The sequence below is a fragment of the Capra hircus genome, chromosome 18 (genome assembly GCF_001704415.2).
Source record: "Capra hircus breed San Clemente chromosome 18, ASM170441v1, whole genome shotgun sequence".
In the NCBI taxonomy this organism is placed as follows: domain Eukaryota; kingdom Metazoa; phylum Chordata; class Mammalia; order Artiodactyla; family Bovidae; genus Capra; species Capra hircus.
The window spans coordinates 40,622,784-40,641,914 of NC_030825.1; the positions used below are offsets into that span (position 1 = coordinate 40,622,784).

Sequence of the window (19,131 nt, forward strand, 5' to 3'; positions counted from 1 at the left end):
TGTTCCCCTTCCCTCTCCCTATTGGTTGTCTCCCATAATTTCTGGATGTCCAAGCAAGATTAGCTACCTCTCACTCCAAATAAAGGCCCAGTTGAAATAATTTTGCAGGTTTCCTCCTCATTTAGCAGAATTTATGACACTTCTTATGTGCTGGGCCCAATGCCGCCACCTGCTTTCATACCTCAGTTCCATGACACACAAACCCACCTATTCCAGGGTGGCATAAGTACTTCATGTGACAGTTTCCCTGGTACATCACAAGAACACTGGAACATGTTTCAGTGTGTGATCCACGGGGTCTGAGTTTTGCCTCTGCTACTTAAAAAAGATTTAACTTTAGGCAAGTTCATCTCCCCAGGCACAGTTTTTTTCTTGATGTTAAATGGAAATAAGAGTCATCAGCTGAGTTGAAATGAGATGATGCCAACAAATACTTCCTTAGCTCAGCACTGGACCTGGCACTGAGCAGTCGCGACAATGAAATGTCAACCATTGGGTGAGCCACTTAAGCCTTCCCGAGCCTTCGTCTCATCTGTGAAATGTAAGAAACCTTGACCGACTGACCTGATAAGTGGTAGTAAGGCAAGTTTGGCTAAGGCGTTTTGAATGTGATGGGAGTGTTACTGTAGTGTAGTGATGAGAGGAACTGAGTTGGAACAGTGCTGTATAGCTGGGCCTGAGCACCATATGGGGGTCACAGAGGTGGAAGTCCTCATTTTCCCAAGCCCCTGACCCAGACGTGGCAAACATCTCAGGACATACTTCAGGGAATAAATCCTATGTGAGAATAGTGTGTGTTCGGAAGTTTTGGTGGGGTTGGGGGGTGCTTGGGGTAGGCAATGGGTTGTTTGATTTTTGCTGCTGTTAAACCTGTCTTACCACTCAGTGAAAACTGCCAGGACTCCAGCCACTGCCTTGGGCTAAGGTGGTGGAGCGGAAGCTTCGTTCTGTGGCATAGGTGTTTGTATTTTAGGTTACAATGTGGACTTCTAGTTGATTGTTTTCCTCCAAGCTTTACTTTTTGTAAAAGTATAATCTAGATTTTTTTTTTCCCCATTTCTGTACAAGGTTTAGTTTTGATCCTTCGCCTGGGGTAGGTTTTATAAGAATTAAGAGTAGGACGGATTTAACAAGTGAGAGAAAAGACGGTATATTCCAGGGAGAAGAGCAAGCAAACATGCAGGAGTAAAAATGTCCAACCCATGTCAGAGGAGATGATGTTGACAGTTGTTTTCATAGTTATTTTGGCATATGTTGAAACAGGCTTATGTTGGCTGATTTCTTACTAACTGTATAGACAGTCTGAGATTTGTCAAATTTTCTGTTTTTAGAAATGTACTAATTCATTTTGAATTTATTTAATCTCATGACAAGTTATGAAAAAATATGGCAACTAGAAAAAGAACTAATAAGAACATGTTTAGTTGCATCCCACATGAACTGAATATCCGAGACTAGTTGTAAAGTATAAGAGATATAAAATTTAGATTAAAATTATCAAAAGAACTTTATTTTTGAGATTCTATGTTAATGAACTGTTATATTATGGAAACAATTCAGGATCATGAAGAATTTATAATTAACCTGTGAAAGCCTAATCTGTAGGGCACTGGAAGGGATGCAGAAATAAAGATGCCTCCAATATTCCTGTATATTCCAGGAAAATCATCTGTTTTATCTTTGTATTCAGCTGAATAACATGTTATAAGAAGTTTATGAGTTATTTCTCATTGTTTGGAGGCCTCATATTTCAGGAAATGATAAAATCTTCCAGGAAAGTAAATTCCAATCAAATAACTTTAGAAAGAAACTAACCTGCAAAGGTGGCAAAAACCATCTTCTCTGAGCCCTAACACAGGAATCCTGAGGAGGACCATGCATGCTAAAAGCACTTGCCTTCAGGTATCAGGGATCCAGCCCCCCATCTCTAATAGAGGAAGGCTTCTTGGGGTCATGGCACACTATCTTATCTAGTGGGCAGGAGAGTTTTCTTCTAGGGAGAGAGAATGGAATTACTTGTTTGAAATCTAACCACACAAAGGCTTTAAAATCACTCCCCTGGGATCATATACAGGGGGAAATGGCATGTTTTTCTTAATGACTTTAATTCAGACAGGCAAGATATTTCTACTGCCTGCTACTGCCTGACGTGTTATTTTCATCTTTCAGAATTCCTCTGGCTAATATTTAAGCTATTATTATTACCTTACCATTTAGCAAGAGAGCCAAACCATAAGCATATATGCAGACTTCCTAATGTTGCTCTTTGTAGTAAAGGTGGAGGTATTTTTTGCACACTCTCAGCCAATAAAGACACGGATAGAAAAATGGGATGATCATCTAGCTTTGTATTGGTTCCAGAGGGAGCATTTATGAAATCAAGTATGTGAAAACCACATACATGTAAAGTGCAATTTTAATGGACCCATCTTTTTGAGAGCAACAAGGTGGGTTGACTTTAGGTTCCAGTGGATCTCAGAGTACTCCAGACCACACGTATTCTGGTGCATCATTGTAATTTCTCTGCTGTTCCTGGCTGTCCTTGTACTGCTTCTGTTCTCGGTAGCTCCGCAGGGCCAGCACCATGCTGGCGCCATACATCACCACCAGAAGACAAGCAAAGGTGGCAGCTGCTCCATCGGTGCCTGCCAGCTGGCAGTTCATCCAGGTGAGACCCTTGCGGGCATAGACCCTCTCTCTTGTTCTGCAAGTGTCTGTGGCATTGATCTGCAAGGCTGTGTGGAGGTAAATGCCGATGCCCACGCAGTAGCCCACTGCCGCCAGGAGGCTGAAGATGGCCTCCAGGAGGAGCCACTTCCCTGGCAGTTTATGTAGACTTTTGGCTCCTTGGAGTAAAACACCCAAGGTGAGGACACCGAGCCCCAGAGAAACAGCCACGCCGCCATATATCAGGGGTGCCCGGAGGATTGTGTACTGCTGGTCCAGCTGCCGAACCTGCTCCAGCTCGGTGCCCTCAAATGGTGAGTAATAGTTGTTCCCAAAGCCGCCGCCGCTGGCAAAGCTGGCACTGAATCCGGCCAGGACAAAGTAGGAGGCCACGATACACATGAGAACCATCCCATTCAGTATCACCTCCACTATCTGTATCACACCTAGGAGGAGAAAGATGGGGGATTTAACACTGATCACTCACCCAGGAAAGCTCCCTAGGTCAGACAAGAGAAATAACATCGGTGAGCTGATTGTGAGGACACAGATTCAACATTAACATCCTTGGTTTTGGGGGTTTTTTTGGTTCATCTTGGGGGGCTTTCTTTTTGGCTACACCATGTGGCATGTGGAACTTTCCTAACTAGAGATCAAATCCATGCCTCCTACAATGGAAGCACAGAGTCTTAACCACTGGACCTCCAGGGAAGTCCCTGTTTTTTATTTTGTTTTAGCACTAGTGTTTGAAAAATCAAAATGCCATTGTGGAAAAAGTTTTGGCAAACTATATACACTTAACCATGTGACTTTGCAACCTGTACCCCTGAGCATTCATCCTAAAGAAATGAAAACCTAGGTCTACACAAAAACATGTACATGGATGTCAGAGCAAACCCAAATGCCCTCCAATGGGTGAACGGTTACACAAGCTGGTACAGCCCTCCCAAGGGGAAACTCTACTCAGTGGTGAAAAGGAATGAGCAGTTGATACTTGGAACAGCTCGGATGGATCTCAAGGGATTCATAATGAGTGGGAAAAAGAAAAAGCCAGACTCCAAAGGTTACATACTGTATGATTCCATTTACATAACAGTCTCAAAATGAGAACAGATTGATGGTTGTCAGAGGATGGGGATGAGTGGCGGTGGGGAAGGGGAGGAGGGGTGGGACTGAGTGGGGGAGCCAGAGAGATGCCTGATGATGGGGTAGTTCTGCAACTGACTGTGGTGCTCACACGAATCTGCACGTGTGATGAAACCTCAGAGACCTACACTCACACAGATTTGAGCGCATATAAAACTGGTCAATCCCAAACAAAAGCTCTGAAGATTGGCAGTGTCCTGGTTGTGATACTGTATTACAGTCACCACTGGGGTAAACTGAGTTCATGCCACGCAGTGCAGTACTGTGCTGTATTAGCGGTGTTCCATGAATGTATAATTATTTCAAATTGTAAGGTTTTAAAATAATAGAAGTTACATAAAAGGTAAACTGAAAAAAATTCACCCATGTCACTGTCCACCCTGTTCTCTACCAGCAACCACTTTCAGTGTTTTCTAATACAACTTTCCAGTGTTCCTTTATGCAAATAAAAATATTTGAGTCTGAATTTCACCCCTCCCTTCCCCTGCTAGTGTCATTGGCAGCACACCACACACACTGCTCTGCATCGTGCTTTTTTCATTGACTCATTCCTACAGATGTTTTCAGATCAGCCAACAGGGTCCCCGTGCCCTGTGACGTGCCCTCCAACCCCACCTGTGGGTGGACCAGTCTACTCAACCAGGATCCTATTGCTGGATACCTATCCTGTTCACCTGGGGGGTTCTTACAAGTTTAAGGAACCCACAAATGCCACGAGGCAGGAGACACCAGCAGGTGAATGGAGATAAACGTCATCTTGTCCAGAGTCACCCTTCACCCTTCATTTCTCCCTGAAGGGGACCTCAGCCTCTCGTCAGGCATATTCCTGGGAGAAGGTCTCCTGTGGCTCCCTCAGGTGTCAGGGATGAAAACAAAGAGGAAAGCGTAAGAACTTAGAGTGGGAGTGCAGGCTCACTTCCCCGCTCTTTGCTGCCTTGTGACTGTGCCCAAGTCACTGGCTCTAAGCCTCAGATACTTCATCTGACAAATAAATGAAGGTAATGCCTTCTTTCGTCTGTCTTACCCACAGGGCTGGGGTGAAGCCCAGATGAAAGCAAGTATGTGAAAATATCTGGAAAATCATAAAATGTTATGCAAGTGGATGGTGATACTACCTAGTAACATTTATAAAATGAAAGAGGATTAGTAAGAGATTTTAGGAAATGGGACAAGTTTATGAAAAGCATGAATTCCAGAAATCAGAAAAACCCTCTAATACACAAAGGGGTACCACAGTGTTTATAAACTGAGCAGCTAAAGACCAGTGTGTCTAAAGTACTTAGGCAACAGCTACTGGGCTTGCTGATTCCATCTCCTGCTGGGCCCACACAAATTCCAAGGAGGCCCACAGGACAGAAGTAGCAATAATTAAGGACTCTGAGAGTTGAGAAGCTACATTCCTCTAATTTAAATTTGAAAATAACATCAGACCAGAACTGCATACTCCTACCCCAGGCACCATAAACTACTGGCTACTCTCCCCCTACAGCGAATTGACCCAGAGATCATTCTAATTCATGGGGAGTAGCTATCTCCCCTAACCATACCTTTCTCTGCCTTGGTTTTCCTTCTGCATGCAATTAATCTCTCACCCTCTGAAGGGAAGCAGGAATTCTGTGCTAATACAAGACGTGCGCAGCCTGAACCTCTCCTTCTAGGACAGATTCTGCCAAAACAGCAGAGTCAAATACACAGAGCACATATCTGCCAGCTTGGCATGGAATATATCTAGATCTTGTCAGCCACTCCATTGACTACAACAAGCAAGAGGAATAGCGGTCTGTTGCCAGGTCCAATGATGAAGAAATATGGCCACTGGGTATTACTCAGAGCACTGGCCTACCTGGCTTTGCTGAAAACAATGAACAGGTTCAAGTATTTCCAAGCATGCGGTTAGTGCAGAAAGATTCACAGACATCAGGAGAAAAGAAAAGAGTGGCCTACTAGGAGCCTGGTGGGCTACAGTCCATGGAGTAGCCATGAATTGGACAGGATTTAGTAATTAAACCACAACCACCACTAGAGCTAGCAGTTAGGGATAAGCTGTAGAGGGAAATAAAAACTGAAACAAATAGATTTTTGTTGTAAAATAGCATCTTTTTTGGGTGAGGCTGTTTTTGTGGCTAATCGAATTAAAACTCTTCTCCAAAAGCAAATACTGTTAATACTTTCTTATATACTCTTCAAGAAGCTTTCTAATCATATACAAGCAAATTTATGTATTTCCTTTTATAAACCCAAATGGAACTCACCTTTTATATGTGCCACGTAAGGAAATAATATTATAAATGTAAAGAGAACCATCACCTCCAAATCAAAATCTTTTCTTTGGATTTTTATTGGTGTCACATAAAGCAAAGAACATATTCACTTGTACCAAGAATATGTTATAATGGGCCATAAGTCCTAATTTAACATGCAGTAAGAACTCATGAGATTGTCTGGCCAAAAGCAGCATTCTTCTGCTGGGAAAGATTTTACATTCTTTGATTCTGGATGGATCCTGAATTCTGGTTGTCAAGTTGAATCTGTTGTACAATGGTACATTTACAAGAGGTACAAAAAACGTATTGAGCTTTCAAGGCCATTGTAAGAGGGTTTGTTAGAAAACCTCTTTTACAACCCTGTGAAATAATCTGATTCCTCTTTCCGCAGCCCACGTCTCCTCCAACTTAAATCTCACAGAAGTGGTCTCCCCAGCATCCCCACTCGCCCTTACCCAGAGCATTAAGGAAGTGAAGAACCTAGAGTTCAGTAAGGAAAAAATTTGAGGCTAATCTGCTTGAGACAGCTGTGTTTAGATGACTTAAGGCTGAAATGTTTTTTCATGTCTATGTGGCTTTTCATGCTCACTGAGGATAAGGTTCTTCAAGTACCCTTGGTTATCTCCCTTTATTCAATCAAGAGTGCATTTTGCCACAGCACATGCCTTTTCCTTGTGGCTCCTGGGCTCTGGTTTTGGTGTGTTTTTATTGTTTTATTTTCATCTTTGTTAAAAGTCATTTTGGTCAGTCCCTCACCAACAGAGAGCTCCAGAACCAGGGTTTATTACATCAGGCGGTGCTGTTCCAAGTACCCTGGAATTTGGCCCAGCAAACCAAAGCTGGACTGTTTACCTCCTGAGGGCTGGCAAGTTCTACAACAAAGCATTCCACGAAAGACGGTAGTTCAGAGTAACTTCCATCACTCAAGTTTGACGGAATGTTTTAAAAAGCCTAAAACTCCAACATTTCTGCAGGCTTCTCCTTCAGCTTCCTGACCTTTTGGTAACCCCTGATGGCCAGCACGGCTCCCACTGCAAAGACCCCAATGCCCAGGGCAGCAAAGATTCCAGCACCAATGTCTCCCCCATGGAAACTGCAGCTGAAGCCACTGTATCCTTTGCTCTGGTACAGTGCCTCCCTCTCTTTGCACAAGGGAGAGGCGTAGGCAGCCGAGAGGTTGTGGAAATAGAAGTACAAGGCCGGGATGTATGCCCCGGCAATAAGCATGTGCAGCACACCTTCAATCACCAGCAGTGGCGGGCAGTGCCACGGCACCCGCAGGACGCCCAGGGTGAGGAGGAGGCAGCAGAAGGCCATGAAGGCTCCGCTGCAGGCCATCGCCACAGTGACCGTGGGCAGCTTTAGCTGGTAGAACTGAATGTCCAACTGCTGTGCTTTCTCCCCATCAGCACCACTGAAACCACTGTAAGCCCCTCCATACTGGTAGTAGTAAACTCCCCCCAGGCTGGTGATGCCTGTGTAGCCCCCGGTGGAATTGTAAGACACAGAGCTGCAGGCCAGGATCAGCAAGTTCAGGAGAACTTCCAGCATTTGGCAGCAGGCTGCAAAAGAAGGGCATATTACCATTTTGAGAGATGCTGTTTTACACTTGAAGACTTCCACCTCAAGGCTTATCTTCCCAGTGACAGCTCATGCCACAGCCAACTCTTCTGCCCCTTGGAAAGCCTGAGCAGCCAAAGCTGCAGGATTAGCACTAGATGGTAGCAGGGAACCGTGGAATCCAGAAATTATGTCAGAGATACTTAGGACTGAAAAGGGTAACTCTAAAAACAGCAAAGCAGCTGGTCCAGGTGGCTGCAGGACAATGAGGGGAGAAGTCAGGCCAGGGAGCAGGAAGAAAGGTGTTGTTCATGGAAGGCAAGATTCTCTGCCATAGCCCTGCCCTGCAACAAAGGCTGAAAAAATAGTTACGTCCTCTTTAGATGTTTTGTGGCCATCTTCAATTTGCTTCCCTGTGGCTCAGCTGGTGAAGAATCCACCTGCAATGCAGGAGACCCCAGTTTGATTCCTGGGTCAGGAAGATCTGCTGGAGAAGGGATAGGCTACCCATTCCAGTATTCTTGGGCTTCCCTTGTGGCTCAGCTCATAAAGAATCCACCTGCAATGCAGGAGACCTGGGTTTGATCCCTAGGTTGGGAAGATCCCCTGAAGAAGGCAAAGGCTACCCACTCCAGGATTCTGGCCTGGAGAATTCCATGGAATGTATAGTCCATGGGGTTGCAAAGAGTCAGACACAACTGAGCGACTTTCTTTCAGTTTAGAAGAGGAAACTTCTCCAAGTTTGAAAAAGATTATAACATAGTGCTTAAAAATTACAATAAAGTCAGAAAAAAGCATGGAGGTTACCCATCAAAATATTAATCGTGGTTCACAAGTACCAGAGATAGGAAAGATTGTTAATTAATTACTGAATTAAATATAATTAAACAGTAAAACATAACTTACTGTTCTTAGACTTTAACTCAAGAAGTAGTGGCTCAGATGGTAAAGAATCTGCCTGCAATTCAGGAGACCTGGGTTTGATCCCTGAGTTGGGAAGATGCCCTGGAGGAGGGCATGGCAACCCACTCCAGTATTCTTGCCTGGAGAACCCCATGGACAGAGGAGCCTGGCGGGCTACAGTCCATGGCATCGCAAAGAGTCGGGCATGACTGAGCCACTAGCACTTTCACTTTTAAGAGCAAATCTGTGATACTTTTCCAGAGCTGGATTTTTTCAGGATCCTTGGCTGGACAATCAAAGAGCTCCAGCTTTTCTACCAAAGCTGGCTGCTTTCCTTAAAGTCAGTTTATTGTGATATACCTTATACACAACAAAATGACCTGCATTAAGCACACAGCTTGATAGAGTCTCACAAATGTGTATGCCATGTAATCATGATCAAGATATAGACTGTTTTCATCCTCCCAGAAAGTTCCCTAAAACCCTTTGGGGTCAACCCCTCGCCCTCCTCCTCAGGCCACCACTGATCTGCTCTCTGCTATTCGAAACTAGGTTTGTCTTTCTCGAATTTCATGCAAATGGAATCATACAGTTACGTGCTCTTTTGTGTATGGCTTCTTTTTCTCTTCATAATACAAAGCTGGGAATTGTATGTGCTGGCATGGTTCTATGGGTCAGCTGACAGAAGGATCAGGCTGTTGCATCTCCCTGGCTTTTACAGAACCAGATTTTGGGCCTGGGTCCAGTTGGTCTAGGGTTTCCCTGGTGGCTCAGTGGTAAAGAATCTGCCTGCCAATGCAGGAGACATGAGTTCAATCCCTGGAAGTTGGGAAGATCTCCTGGAGAAGGATGTGGCAACGCACTCCAATATTCTTGCCTGGAAAATCCCATGGACAGAGGAGCCTGCTGGTCTATAGTCCATGGGGTCCCTAAGAGTCAGCTAAACAGCAAACACCAGGTAGTCTAAGCATGAAGGTGTGTTACATTTGCACATTTGCTAATTGAAACCAAGCACTCTCAAGTATTATGTTTACACTCTGCTATCCCCCTTCCAAAATGCAAACAGCATTACTGTTTTATTTAATTATAAAAGTAACACACAAGGATGGTAAAAAGAAAGAAAGAAAGAATATCTAGATGAAACAGAAACATATAAAAATGATCTAAAGTCCAATCAATAAAACTGGAGAAGCCACTGTTACCATTTTTTTTTCTTTTGGACTTTTCTGCCACATGTGCATAATTTTTGCTGTTTATTTGTTTTTAAGTAAGAATAGGGTTCTCTTCTCTCTACTATTATATAACCCATTTTTTCACTTAATATAGTATGAACAGTTTTTTTGCCATAGCAAATATAAATATACTTATATCATTAAAGGATTATAGGATGCCACGATGAATTTAAATAATTTCAATGAAAAGGATATTTAGGCTTTTGGCAGTGTTGTGCTATATGGGAGCAGATATATGCTATGTATTTCCTAATAGAGTTTGGAGAGGACAGAGCCTCCACAAACTCCTTATTCCTGTTGTAGCTTTAAATAGAAACAGAAAACAATCACCAGGGATGGGGGAGATGTCTGGTAATACGTTTTTAAAAATAAAAGCCCAGAGCCTTTCTAGGCCTTACTTGCCCCTTAAAGGATCTAGCTCACTGAGTCAGCACTTCTCTCTTAAGAAGCAGTTATGCATTCAGGTCATTCATTCCTCTGATTCTGGCTGAATATTTCAGATCTGTTAATGAGTTAACACTCTTAGAGTCAGCCCTGGTTTGAAATATTGACATAGGCTCAGTCCCCTAAGCACTGGGTAAGGATTTTGAGAATGTAAGGGTACTGGGGCACTGAGAATGCAAGTTGAGGAGCAAAATCTCCACAATTGTCCCCCTTAACCTTTTCAGCATGGTCACAAGTCAATTCCATGGGCAGTAAGAAGCCATCTCAGAACTAAACCTCTAGGCTCTGAATGACAGACACCACCACTGACTATAGAGATTATAACATTTGGAGAGAGAAATTAAATTTTAAAGGATGGTTTGCAAGTAAGGCTGCAAGCTGAATGCAAACATTACCTTTAAAAAAAACCACACACACTTTCCTTGTTATACTGGCCTAATTTTCCTCTTACGATATTTTCCATTATGATTTGAGCAACAGAGGTCTAAAGGAAGAGGAAAAGGACAAAAAGGGAAAGGAGAAGCTGCCCCAAATGCAAATTGGAGGGAACCAGGAGGAGAGCAGGCAATGTATCTCCTTCCCAGGGAACCTGTAACTCCTCACCATCCCTCCAAATAATAAACCTATACACACACAGGATCCTAGTGATCTGATATGCACATGTAATATTTGTACTTGCTTATTATCTGATCTTTATCCTCAGCCTTTAAAGATTTTGGTAGCTGAGGAGTCTTGCCCCAAACCGTGAATTCAGGGCTTATCTATTTTTGTCAGTGTTCCACTGAACTTCCTAAGAGTGACTCAACCCAAACTGCAGGGTCTCCCTAAGAAGTCAGAGCCACAGCTGCCTCCCCTCTTTGCCCGTTTGCTGGAGGAGGATGTGATTTCACCGATAAGGAAAAGAAGTCACAGAAGATCTAAGACAAGGCTGAAATTCTTCAGGTGACCTTTATCCAGGTGTGCCTTTCCTGCTGAGACAAGTTCCTGGTGTTCAATGACTGCTGCTCTCAAAACAATACAACGTTGTGTATACATACGGGTCTCTGTGTGTCCAGAGATCTTTATAAGCTTTCATTTGTTAGCTTCTGACTGCTGAGCCATCCTTTCACTATCTTGACTCAGAAACCCAACCTCTAGGCCCAAAGCCAAATAACCAGAAGCAATCAAAGTTAAATCAGGGGCCTCAAGCTCGGCCCTCTCCTCTCTCTTGGTAAATCAATCACCAAAGAAGAATACCTCTAGAGAGAAACCTGTTAAACAGCCTCTGGCTTGTTCCTACTATTTATATCATCATGAAAAGAAGGTCAATCACATAAACCATATCAGGCCTTAGCGTTAGGCTCTAAGTTTCAATTCCAGCTCTTCCACTTCACAGCTGTGTGACTTTATAACTTACTGTACTTCTCTGAGCCTCAGGAGTTGTTGAGAGAATTAAAAGCAATGGGGTGTGCCAACATATGTAAACTAGAATGAGGATTCTTGTACCTGGATTACCCAGAACTCTTCAATAAGAGTTCTACGTAATCCTATAACAACGTATCTCACTGTAATCATTCTAAGGGTCACTTTCAGGTGTAAGTTTCATGATTTCTCCCCCTTAGGCTGAGAAGTTTTCCCCTCTTAGTCATAGGCAGCTGAGGTAAATTTCTCACTAAATCATGTGAGCCATAAGGACTCACCCTGACAAACCTGATTTTCTTCATTGTTGGCAAGGCCAAGCCTGGTGCTATGATGAGAACTCTGGAAAACTACATTTGGAGCTGACACATGATATTATTTAAAATCACAGTTCTTCAAACTGTGGATTCTAAGAAGTATTTTTTTTTAATATTTTATTTTACCTTTAATTTGGCTGCACCGGGTCTTAGTTGAGGCACGCAAGATCTTCAGTCTTTGTTGCAGCATGCAAACCCTTAGTTGCAGCATATGAGATCTAGTTCCCTGACCAGGGTTCAAACCCAGGTCCCTTGTACTGGGAGTGGAAGTCTTAGCCAGTGGACCACCAGGGAAGTCCCTTAAGTGTGGTTTTTTGTTTATTAATAACACAAAACAGGATAGAAGTTGGTTCATGATGTGTGTGTATTTCTTACTGTGGGTTTCAGTCAACAACATTTAAAAGCCATAATGGCATGTTTGGGCATCAGATCTCCTGTCCTGTGGCATGAGCTCAACCTGTCTGCCATCTCCAGGTCATCTTCCCTCTCTAGTTCTGACCACCTTGCCTGATGAGCCCCACTCTGACAGCTGGCAGCTCAGAGCTGGCTCTGCCTGGAGGTCCATCTGCAGCGTGAACATTGCAGGCATGACTGTCTCATCACCCCTAGGCATGTCCGAGAAGAAACATGGGAAACCCGGTCACCTGTTTTTTGTTTTTTTAGAAAATGTGATCCTCAGGCGGGTATGAAAACAAAAACGCTAGGAAACCAAAAGGGAGGTCTGCTTGAAATTTTGCCCCACCACCTTGGACCCCTTCCAGGACCACCACCAAAGGTAAGTAAATGGTCTGCCTTCAAAACGGCTCACCTCTCCCGGTGCACAGGTATCTGCACTTGTGGCATTCCAGGAGCCCTTCAGCCTCTGACTGGTAATATACCACTTCCTGTAGTCCAGGCTGGGGGTTCGAGAGTGGGTATCTCCCTGAAGTGGGTTCACTATAACCAAACACATACATGGCCATTAGCAGGCTTCAAATTCAATAGCTGTTCAGTATTAGAACTTTGGACACCTCATGCTGGGCCCAGAGGTTCAAGAATGCACAGCACAGAAAATCTGCCACAGTTTTCATACTCCAGAGAATTTTCTGGCTTAGTGGCTCCAAAGGGTGTCCAAACACTTGGCCCAATTCTGCTAAGTACATCACTTATCCCAGTAATTCTGAGCCCTACCTCTCATGCTGGCTCGTTGGCCTGCTGGGGAAGCGGGGAGGGTGGCTATTGAACAGGTAGCTGGGAACCACTTGGGGGAGCTTTTCAGTTCATTGAGGATGGGCTCTCTTCAAAACTAGTTTGCATTCACAAGACTGATGTCCAGGCTGGCATTCTCTTCCTTCCCTTGTTACTTTGGAAAGAGGTGAATCAGCAATAATTCTCTAGGCTCTGGCGGTACAGAAAACTTTGGACATCATAGCTCTCCCTCTTCTTCTGACAGCCCTGGCATATTCTATTCTGCTCCTTCTCCTTATCCCCTACTCCCAACCTTCCCCATCACTTTATCCAGCACATCCTGGGCTTTTGTCCAAGATTCTGTGGTGAATGGTAGGGGCTGCATTCTACTACCTGGGCTCCAGGGATTCTTACAGAACACAGATCTCATCATGTACCTTTTGGGTTCGAAATCCATAAAGTCCAAACTTTAAGCACATTGCAGGAGGGCCCTTGTTCATCACTCTCCACTCACAATCTCACTTTTACAGACCCAGCCATAGTGAACTGCCCCTCTCCCTGCCCCAAAAGATGATCTGCATTCCCATGCTTTTAGGTCATCATGTCACCGTGAGAAACAGCCTGGAGCTCCTTCTCCAGAACTCAGCTTTGAGTCTGTCTCCTCCGGCAAACATTCCAGAGCCCAGTCAGGGCCCCAGCTCAGTTCTCTCTGAATCGGTTTCCCCTGGAGCAGCAAATTGGCCTGTTTACTTGTCAGTGTCCTATGGACATCCTGAATGGACCTCTGTAGTCCCTGGCCCTGCCTCCCATCCATTAAATACATGCTTGTTATGTGGAGGAGAGTCATATAAATGGCTTTTGATTTTAAACCACCAACTAACTGTGAACAAAAGAAGCTAAAGTATTCCCTTCACTAGCTTTGAGGCTAGTAGGGGTAGTGGTGGTTGTGGTGGTCAGGGAGCCCAGGACACCATTTTAAAAGGAAATTTTAAAAAGAAGTTGTGGCTTCTCCTAGGTCTGCTGCTGCTAAGTCACTTCAGTCGTGTCCGACTCTGTGCGACCCCATAGACGGCAGCCCACCAGGCTCCCCTGTCCCTGGGATTCTTCAGGCAAGAACACTGGAGTGGGTTGCCATTTCCTTCTCCAATGCATGAAAGTGAAAAATGAAAGTGAAGTCGCTCAGTCGTGTCTGACTCTTCGTGACCCCATGGACTGCAGCCCACCAGGCTCCTCTGTCCATGGGATTTTCCAGGCAAGAGTACTGGAGTGGGCTGCCATTGCCTTCTCCGTCTCCTAGGTCAGGCAGTTGCAGCGCAGTTTGGCTTTAGGTAGGGAAAAAACGACCAGTGCCTGTGACTGTAACTGGGCACATCCTTTGTTACACCTTGGCTAGTTAGTTCTAGATAATTTAACATAAACTCAGGATAGTAGCTTTCCCGCTTTGTGGACACAACTGGGAGAGAGACTGGGCTAAAGCCTCCAAGTCCCATAGCAGACAGGAGCCTGGAGTCCTCGTAGGGATGAGGGCAAAAACCAGTAGGTCATCATCACTCTAGTACCTGCCTGTCTCTTGGCATCTAATCTGGGCATTCAGTAATATTTGTGGAGTTAGACAGAACATGCAATGGGAAAAGGACCACTTCCCTAGAGAAAGAGTGGGGCCTGGGAATACTGCCTCTCCTTCCTTCCTTCCATCCTAACCCTCTCTCCCAGCTCACCAAGTCTTCTAAAACATCATGATGCTGTCACTCCACAGGCCTTGTGGGAACTCTGTTCTAAAGATAGGGATGGCAAAATTTGTTCATTCAGGGGGGTGAGGTCTGAGACAATCATGGGATTTGAATGAAGCTGCCCAGAAGGACCTCATTGACAAAGATGGGGGAGATCTCTGCCCTTTCGTGCAGTTTTAGGTTCATACAGTTCTTTGGCTAAAAGTCTAGCTTCTCCCAGCTGTCTGGTTTTGAAATGCATATACCCCTGGAAAGGGTTACACATTAAGGTATTAACTTTTCACTGGGCTGACTTTATTAGGCCTGAACCTCCAGGGAACGGGGAGGGCTGGTTTTGGAAAACAGGACAAGGGTCTGAAGCCTCAAGGGGGCAGTCCTGTGACCACATGGGTGTGTCTGGTGGGGGGTGGGGTGGTGTCAGGGAGGGGCCTGACACAATCTCCTTCCTATTCCTTACCCTTCTGGTCCTGCAGTCCTTTCTTGAACCCCGGCCCTTCCACTTTCCACGGGGAGTGGGGCGGGGGGAGTGGAGAGGGGTAGTGGGTCTCTGTTGTTAACCCGGTTCGGGTTAAGCAGTGTGTGTGCGGGGGAGGGGAGAGGGTGTGGTGGTGGGCCTCGTCTTCCTTCCCTCCTTAGGTCACCTCTAAAAGCTCAAAAGGGAAGAATGGCACTTTCTCTAAACCCGCTTCCTAGGACAAGTAGTTGGGACGGCAGGCGGGCCTCAGACCCAGGCTCCTCAGGGCCGAGATCCAGGGCCCCGCCGCCCCACCTCACCTTGCTGGTCCTCGACGTCCGAGGCCGTCCTTCCGCAGGGGCGGCGGCTCCGGGGTTTCCCACGTCGCGGGCCAGGGGGGCGGGGCCGCGTCCCAGGTCTGCCGCGGGGGTCCGTCTCGCGTCCGACTCTGGCGGGAGTTTTCCCAAACTCTTTGCTCGCCGCCGCGATGGTCCCCGGCCCTGGGCCTGTCCTGGCGAGGTTCCCGGTTCCTCTCCCTGTCCCGGTCCCCGTCCCTCCGCCCGCCTCCATTTCTTTCCCTGTGCCGGTCCCCGGCTCTGTCCCGCTGTCTCTCGGGGTGGCGGTCTCGTTCCGGGCGGGGATGCCGGTCTGGGTCCCGCTCTCTCGGCCGGGCCCGGGACTCGCGAGTCCCCGACGTCTGTTCCATGGCCCGGTTGCGCGTCCCCGCCCCGGAGCGACCCGAGGGCCACAATCCACAAGTTTCGACGGCAGGTGGCCAAGCTTGGGGGCGGGACGCTCACCTGCGCGCACGCGCACTAATCCCGCTGCGGCCCGGGAGAGCATTCACCTGAGGCCCCGCGCCGGCAGGGGGAGCAGGTGAGCGCGGCCAGGGCTCTGGGCGCTTGAGCCCGGATTGGGTGCGAGTCTAGAGCGTTGTGCAGCTTCACACACTGAGGACGCGGCTACTCCCCGCCCGCCGTGCCTCGTCACCCCTGAGGTATCTGGACCGTGACCCCTCAAGATGGCGGCCGGGGGACTGTGCCCTCAACTTAGCACCTTGGGTTTGCTTTTCCAGAGTGTTCCCATCTGCTTTCTCCCTCAGCCACTCAGCCAGCCAGCCAGCGGTTGTTTTCTTCCTCCCTCTCCTGCTGTCCTTACAACTGTATTTTAGGGGACTTGAGGCCAATTTATCCATTTATAAGAGTCTAGTACTCTTGCCTGGAAAATCCCATGGACAGAGGAGCCTGGTGGGCTGCAGTCCATGGGGTCACGAAGAGTCGGACACTGCTGAGCGACTTCACTTTCACTTTTCACTTTCACACATTGGAGAAGGAAATGGCAACCCACTCCAATGTTCCTGCCTGGAGAATCCCAGGGACGGCGGAGCCTGGTGGGCTGCTGTCTACGGGGTCGCAGAGTCGGACACGACTGAAATGACTTAGCAGCAGCAGCAGCAGAACTTACAAAGCTTTTTTTTTTTTTTTTTTAATGATGACCCGCACAGAATTGACAGCTTTTTTTGTCAAATCAGGATACTTTGAAACATAAATTGCTGTCTGTTAATGAATTATTTCAACAAACATGTGTGAGCATCTAGCTTAGTGGGCTTGAGAGATCCAGCGGTGATCTCTCCTCCTACCGCACTTCCACTCTACTGTGTAAGGAGAAGGAGAACAGGCAATCAAAAGACAAGACAAACTCTGACGGAGCAGGTTTGCTTATATAGATCTGGGAAGGGGACACGAGTTCTGGAAGAGAAAGAGGCAGCCTTGGGAACAGCTGAGAGAACGTTCCAGAAAGAGAAAGAGCCTGCGTTATGCAGAGGGCTGGACAAGAAGGTCACTGTGAGCCTAGTGAGGCGGGGATGAGATGAGGCTGAGAAATGGAGCAGGAGCTGGTATAGGACTTCATGAAGAGTCATTTTCAAAGAGCAGCCGGGAAACTTTGACATGTTTTGAGCCGGGAGAGTGACTTCTGATTTGCTCTGACTTACCTGTTCTCTGGTGGCTCAGAGGATAAAGCGTCTGCCTGCAATGTAGGAGACCCGGGTTCAATCCCTGGATTAGGAAGATCCCCTGGAGAAGGAAATGGCAACCCACTCCAGTATTCTTGCCTGGAGAATCCCATGGACAGAGGAGCCTAGCGGGCTACAGTCCACAGGGTCGCAAAGAGTCGGACACGACTGAGCAACTTCACTTTCACTTCACCTGTTTTAAAAAAAAAAAATAGATCGCTTGGGCTTCTGTGAGGAAGATGGACTCCGTGGGCCCAAGAACAGTGTTAAGAGATAAGTTAGGAAGCTACGGAAGCATTCCAGGTAAGGAGTGATGGTGGCTGAGTTGGTGATGACAAGTAGACAGATGTAGGTTGCAGTTTGGAGGAAGAAATTAAAAAGATGAGTGGATGGAGGAATAATTTACTGAGATGGGAAGACTGGAGAGAAACAGGTTTGAAGAAAATTGGAGGGTTCCATTTTGGACATGTTGAAACCACAGGACTCCACTCAGGACTTAATGAAGCTCAGATTCTTTATGTCTCAAGTCAGAGGGAATTCAGAGAGCGAGAGGCAAAGTGATAGGTAAGAAGTAGATTTATTAATACAGAATGCTTATGAAGGATACAGGTGAGCAGGCAAGAGGGTGCTGCTTCAGGAAATAAGTGGGCTACATTTTTATAATCAAAGGAAAAGTAGGGAAGAAGAGAAGACTACCTTCTTCCTCTTCCTTTGTAAAGATGTTGCAGGAAAATAGGACACTAGAGAAGACTCTACACATGGACATCACCAGATGGTTAACACCGAAATCAGATTGATTATATTCTTTGCAGCCAAAGATGGAGAAGCTCTATACAGTCAACAAAAACAAGACCAGGAGCTGACTGTGGCTCAGATCATGAACTCCTTATTGCCAAATTCAGACTTAAATTGAAGAAAGTAGGGAAAACCGCTAGACCATTCAGGTATGACCTAAATCAAATCCCTTATGATTATACAGTGGAAGTGAGAAATAGATTTAAGGGCCTACATCTGATAGATAGAGTGCCTGATGAACTATGGAATGAGGTTCGTGACATTGGACAGGAGACAGGGATCAAGACCATCCCCATGGAAAAGAAATGCAAAAAAGCAAAATGGCTGTCTGGGGAGGCCTTACAAATAGCTGTGAAAAGAAGAGAGGTGAAAAGCAAAGGAGAAAAGGTAAGATATAAGCATCTGAATGCAGAGTTCCAAAGAATAGCAAGAAGAGATAAGAAAGCCTTCTTCAGTGATCAATGCAAAGAAATAGAGGAAAAGAACAGAATGGGAAAGACTAGAGATCTCTTCAAGAAAATTAGAGATACCAAGGGAACATTTCACGCAAAGATGGGCTTTATAAAGGACAGAAATGGTCTGGACCTAACAGAAGCAGAAGATATTAAGAAGAGGTGGCAAGAATACACGGAAGAACTGTATAAAAAAGATCTTCACGACCCAGATAATCATGATGATGTGATCACTCATCTAGAGCCAGACATCTTGGAATGTGAAGTCAAGTGGGCCTTAGAAAGCATCACTACGAACAAAACTAGTGGAGGTGATGGAATTCCAGTTGAGCTGTTTCAAATCCTGAAAGATGATGCTGTGAAAGTGCTGCACTCAGTATGCCAGCAAGTTTGGAAAACTCAGCAGTGGCCACAGGACTGCAAAAGGTCAGTTTTCATTCCAGTTCCAAAGAAAGGCAATGCCAAAGAATGCTCAACCTACCGCACAATTGCACTCATCTCACATGCTAGTAAAGTAATGCTCAAAATTCTCCAAGCCAGACTTCAGCAATACGTGAACCGTGAACTCCCTGATGTTCAAGCTGGATT

At 45.8% G+C, this 19,131-nt stretch overlaps 1 protein-coding gene across 3 annotated transcripts; it reads right to left on the bottom strand.

Moving 5' to 3' along the window:
* Nucleotides 1,489-16,142, bottom strand: MARVELD3 (MARVEL domain containing 3). 3 transcript variants are annotated; one of them, XM_018062240.1, is made up of 3 exons: nucleotides 15,603-16,081; nucleotides 12,740-12,867; nucleotides 1,489-3,113 (listed from the first exon to the last, which is right to left on the bottom strand). In XM_018062240.1, the coding sequence occupies exons 1-3, from the start codon at nucleotides 15,986-15,988 to the stop codon at nucleotides 2,476-2,478; spliced, it is 1,152 nt and encodes a 383-aa protein (XP_017917729.1). In that variant the 5' UTR covers nucleotides 15,989-16,081; the 3' UTR covers nucleotides 1,489-2,475. The 3 variants fall into 3 exon arrangements, with proteins under 3 accessions (XP_017917729.1, XP_017917728.1, XP_017917730.1); XM_018062241.1 differs by lacking the exon at nucleotides 1,489-3,113 and adding an exon at nucleotides 6,128-7,639; XM_018062239.1 differs by lacking the exon at nucleotides 12,740-12,867 and having other exon boundaries at nucleotides 2,329-3,113; nucleotides 15,603-16,142.

Coding starts and splice junctions, on each gene's coding strand:
- MARVELD3 (XM_018062239.1), bottom strand. CDS start 16,125: ATGCTCTCCCGGGCCGCAGCGGGATTAGTGCGCGTGCGCGCAGGTGAG. Junction 3,114..15,602: donor GGACGTCGAGGACCAGCAAG/GTGAGGTGGGGC, acceptor TTCTCCTCCTAG/GTGTGATACAGATAGTGGAG.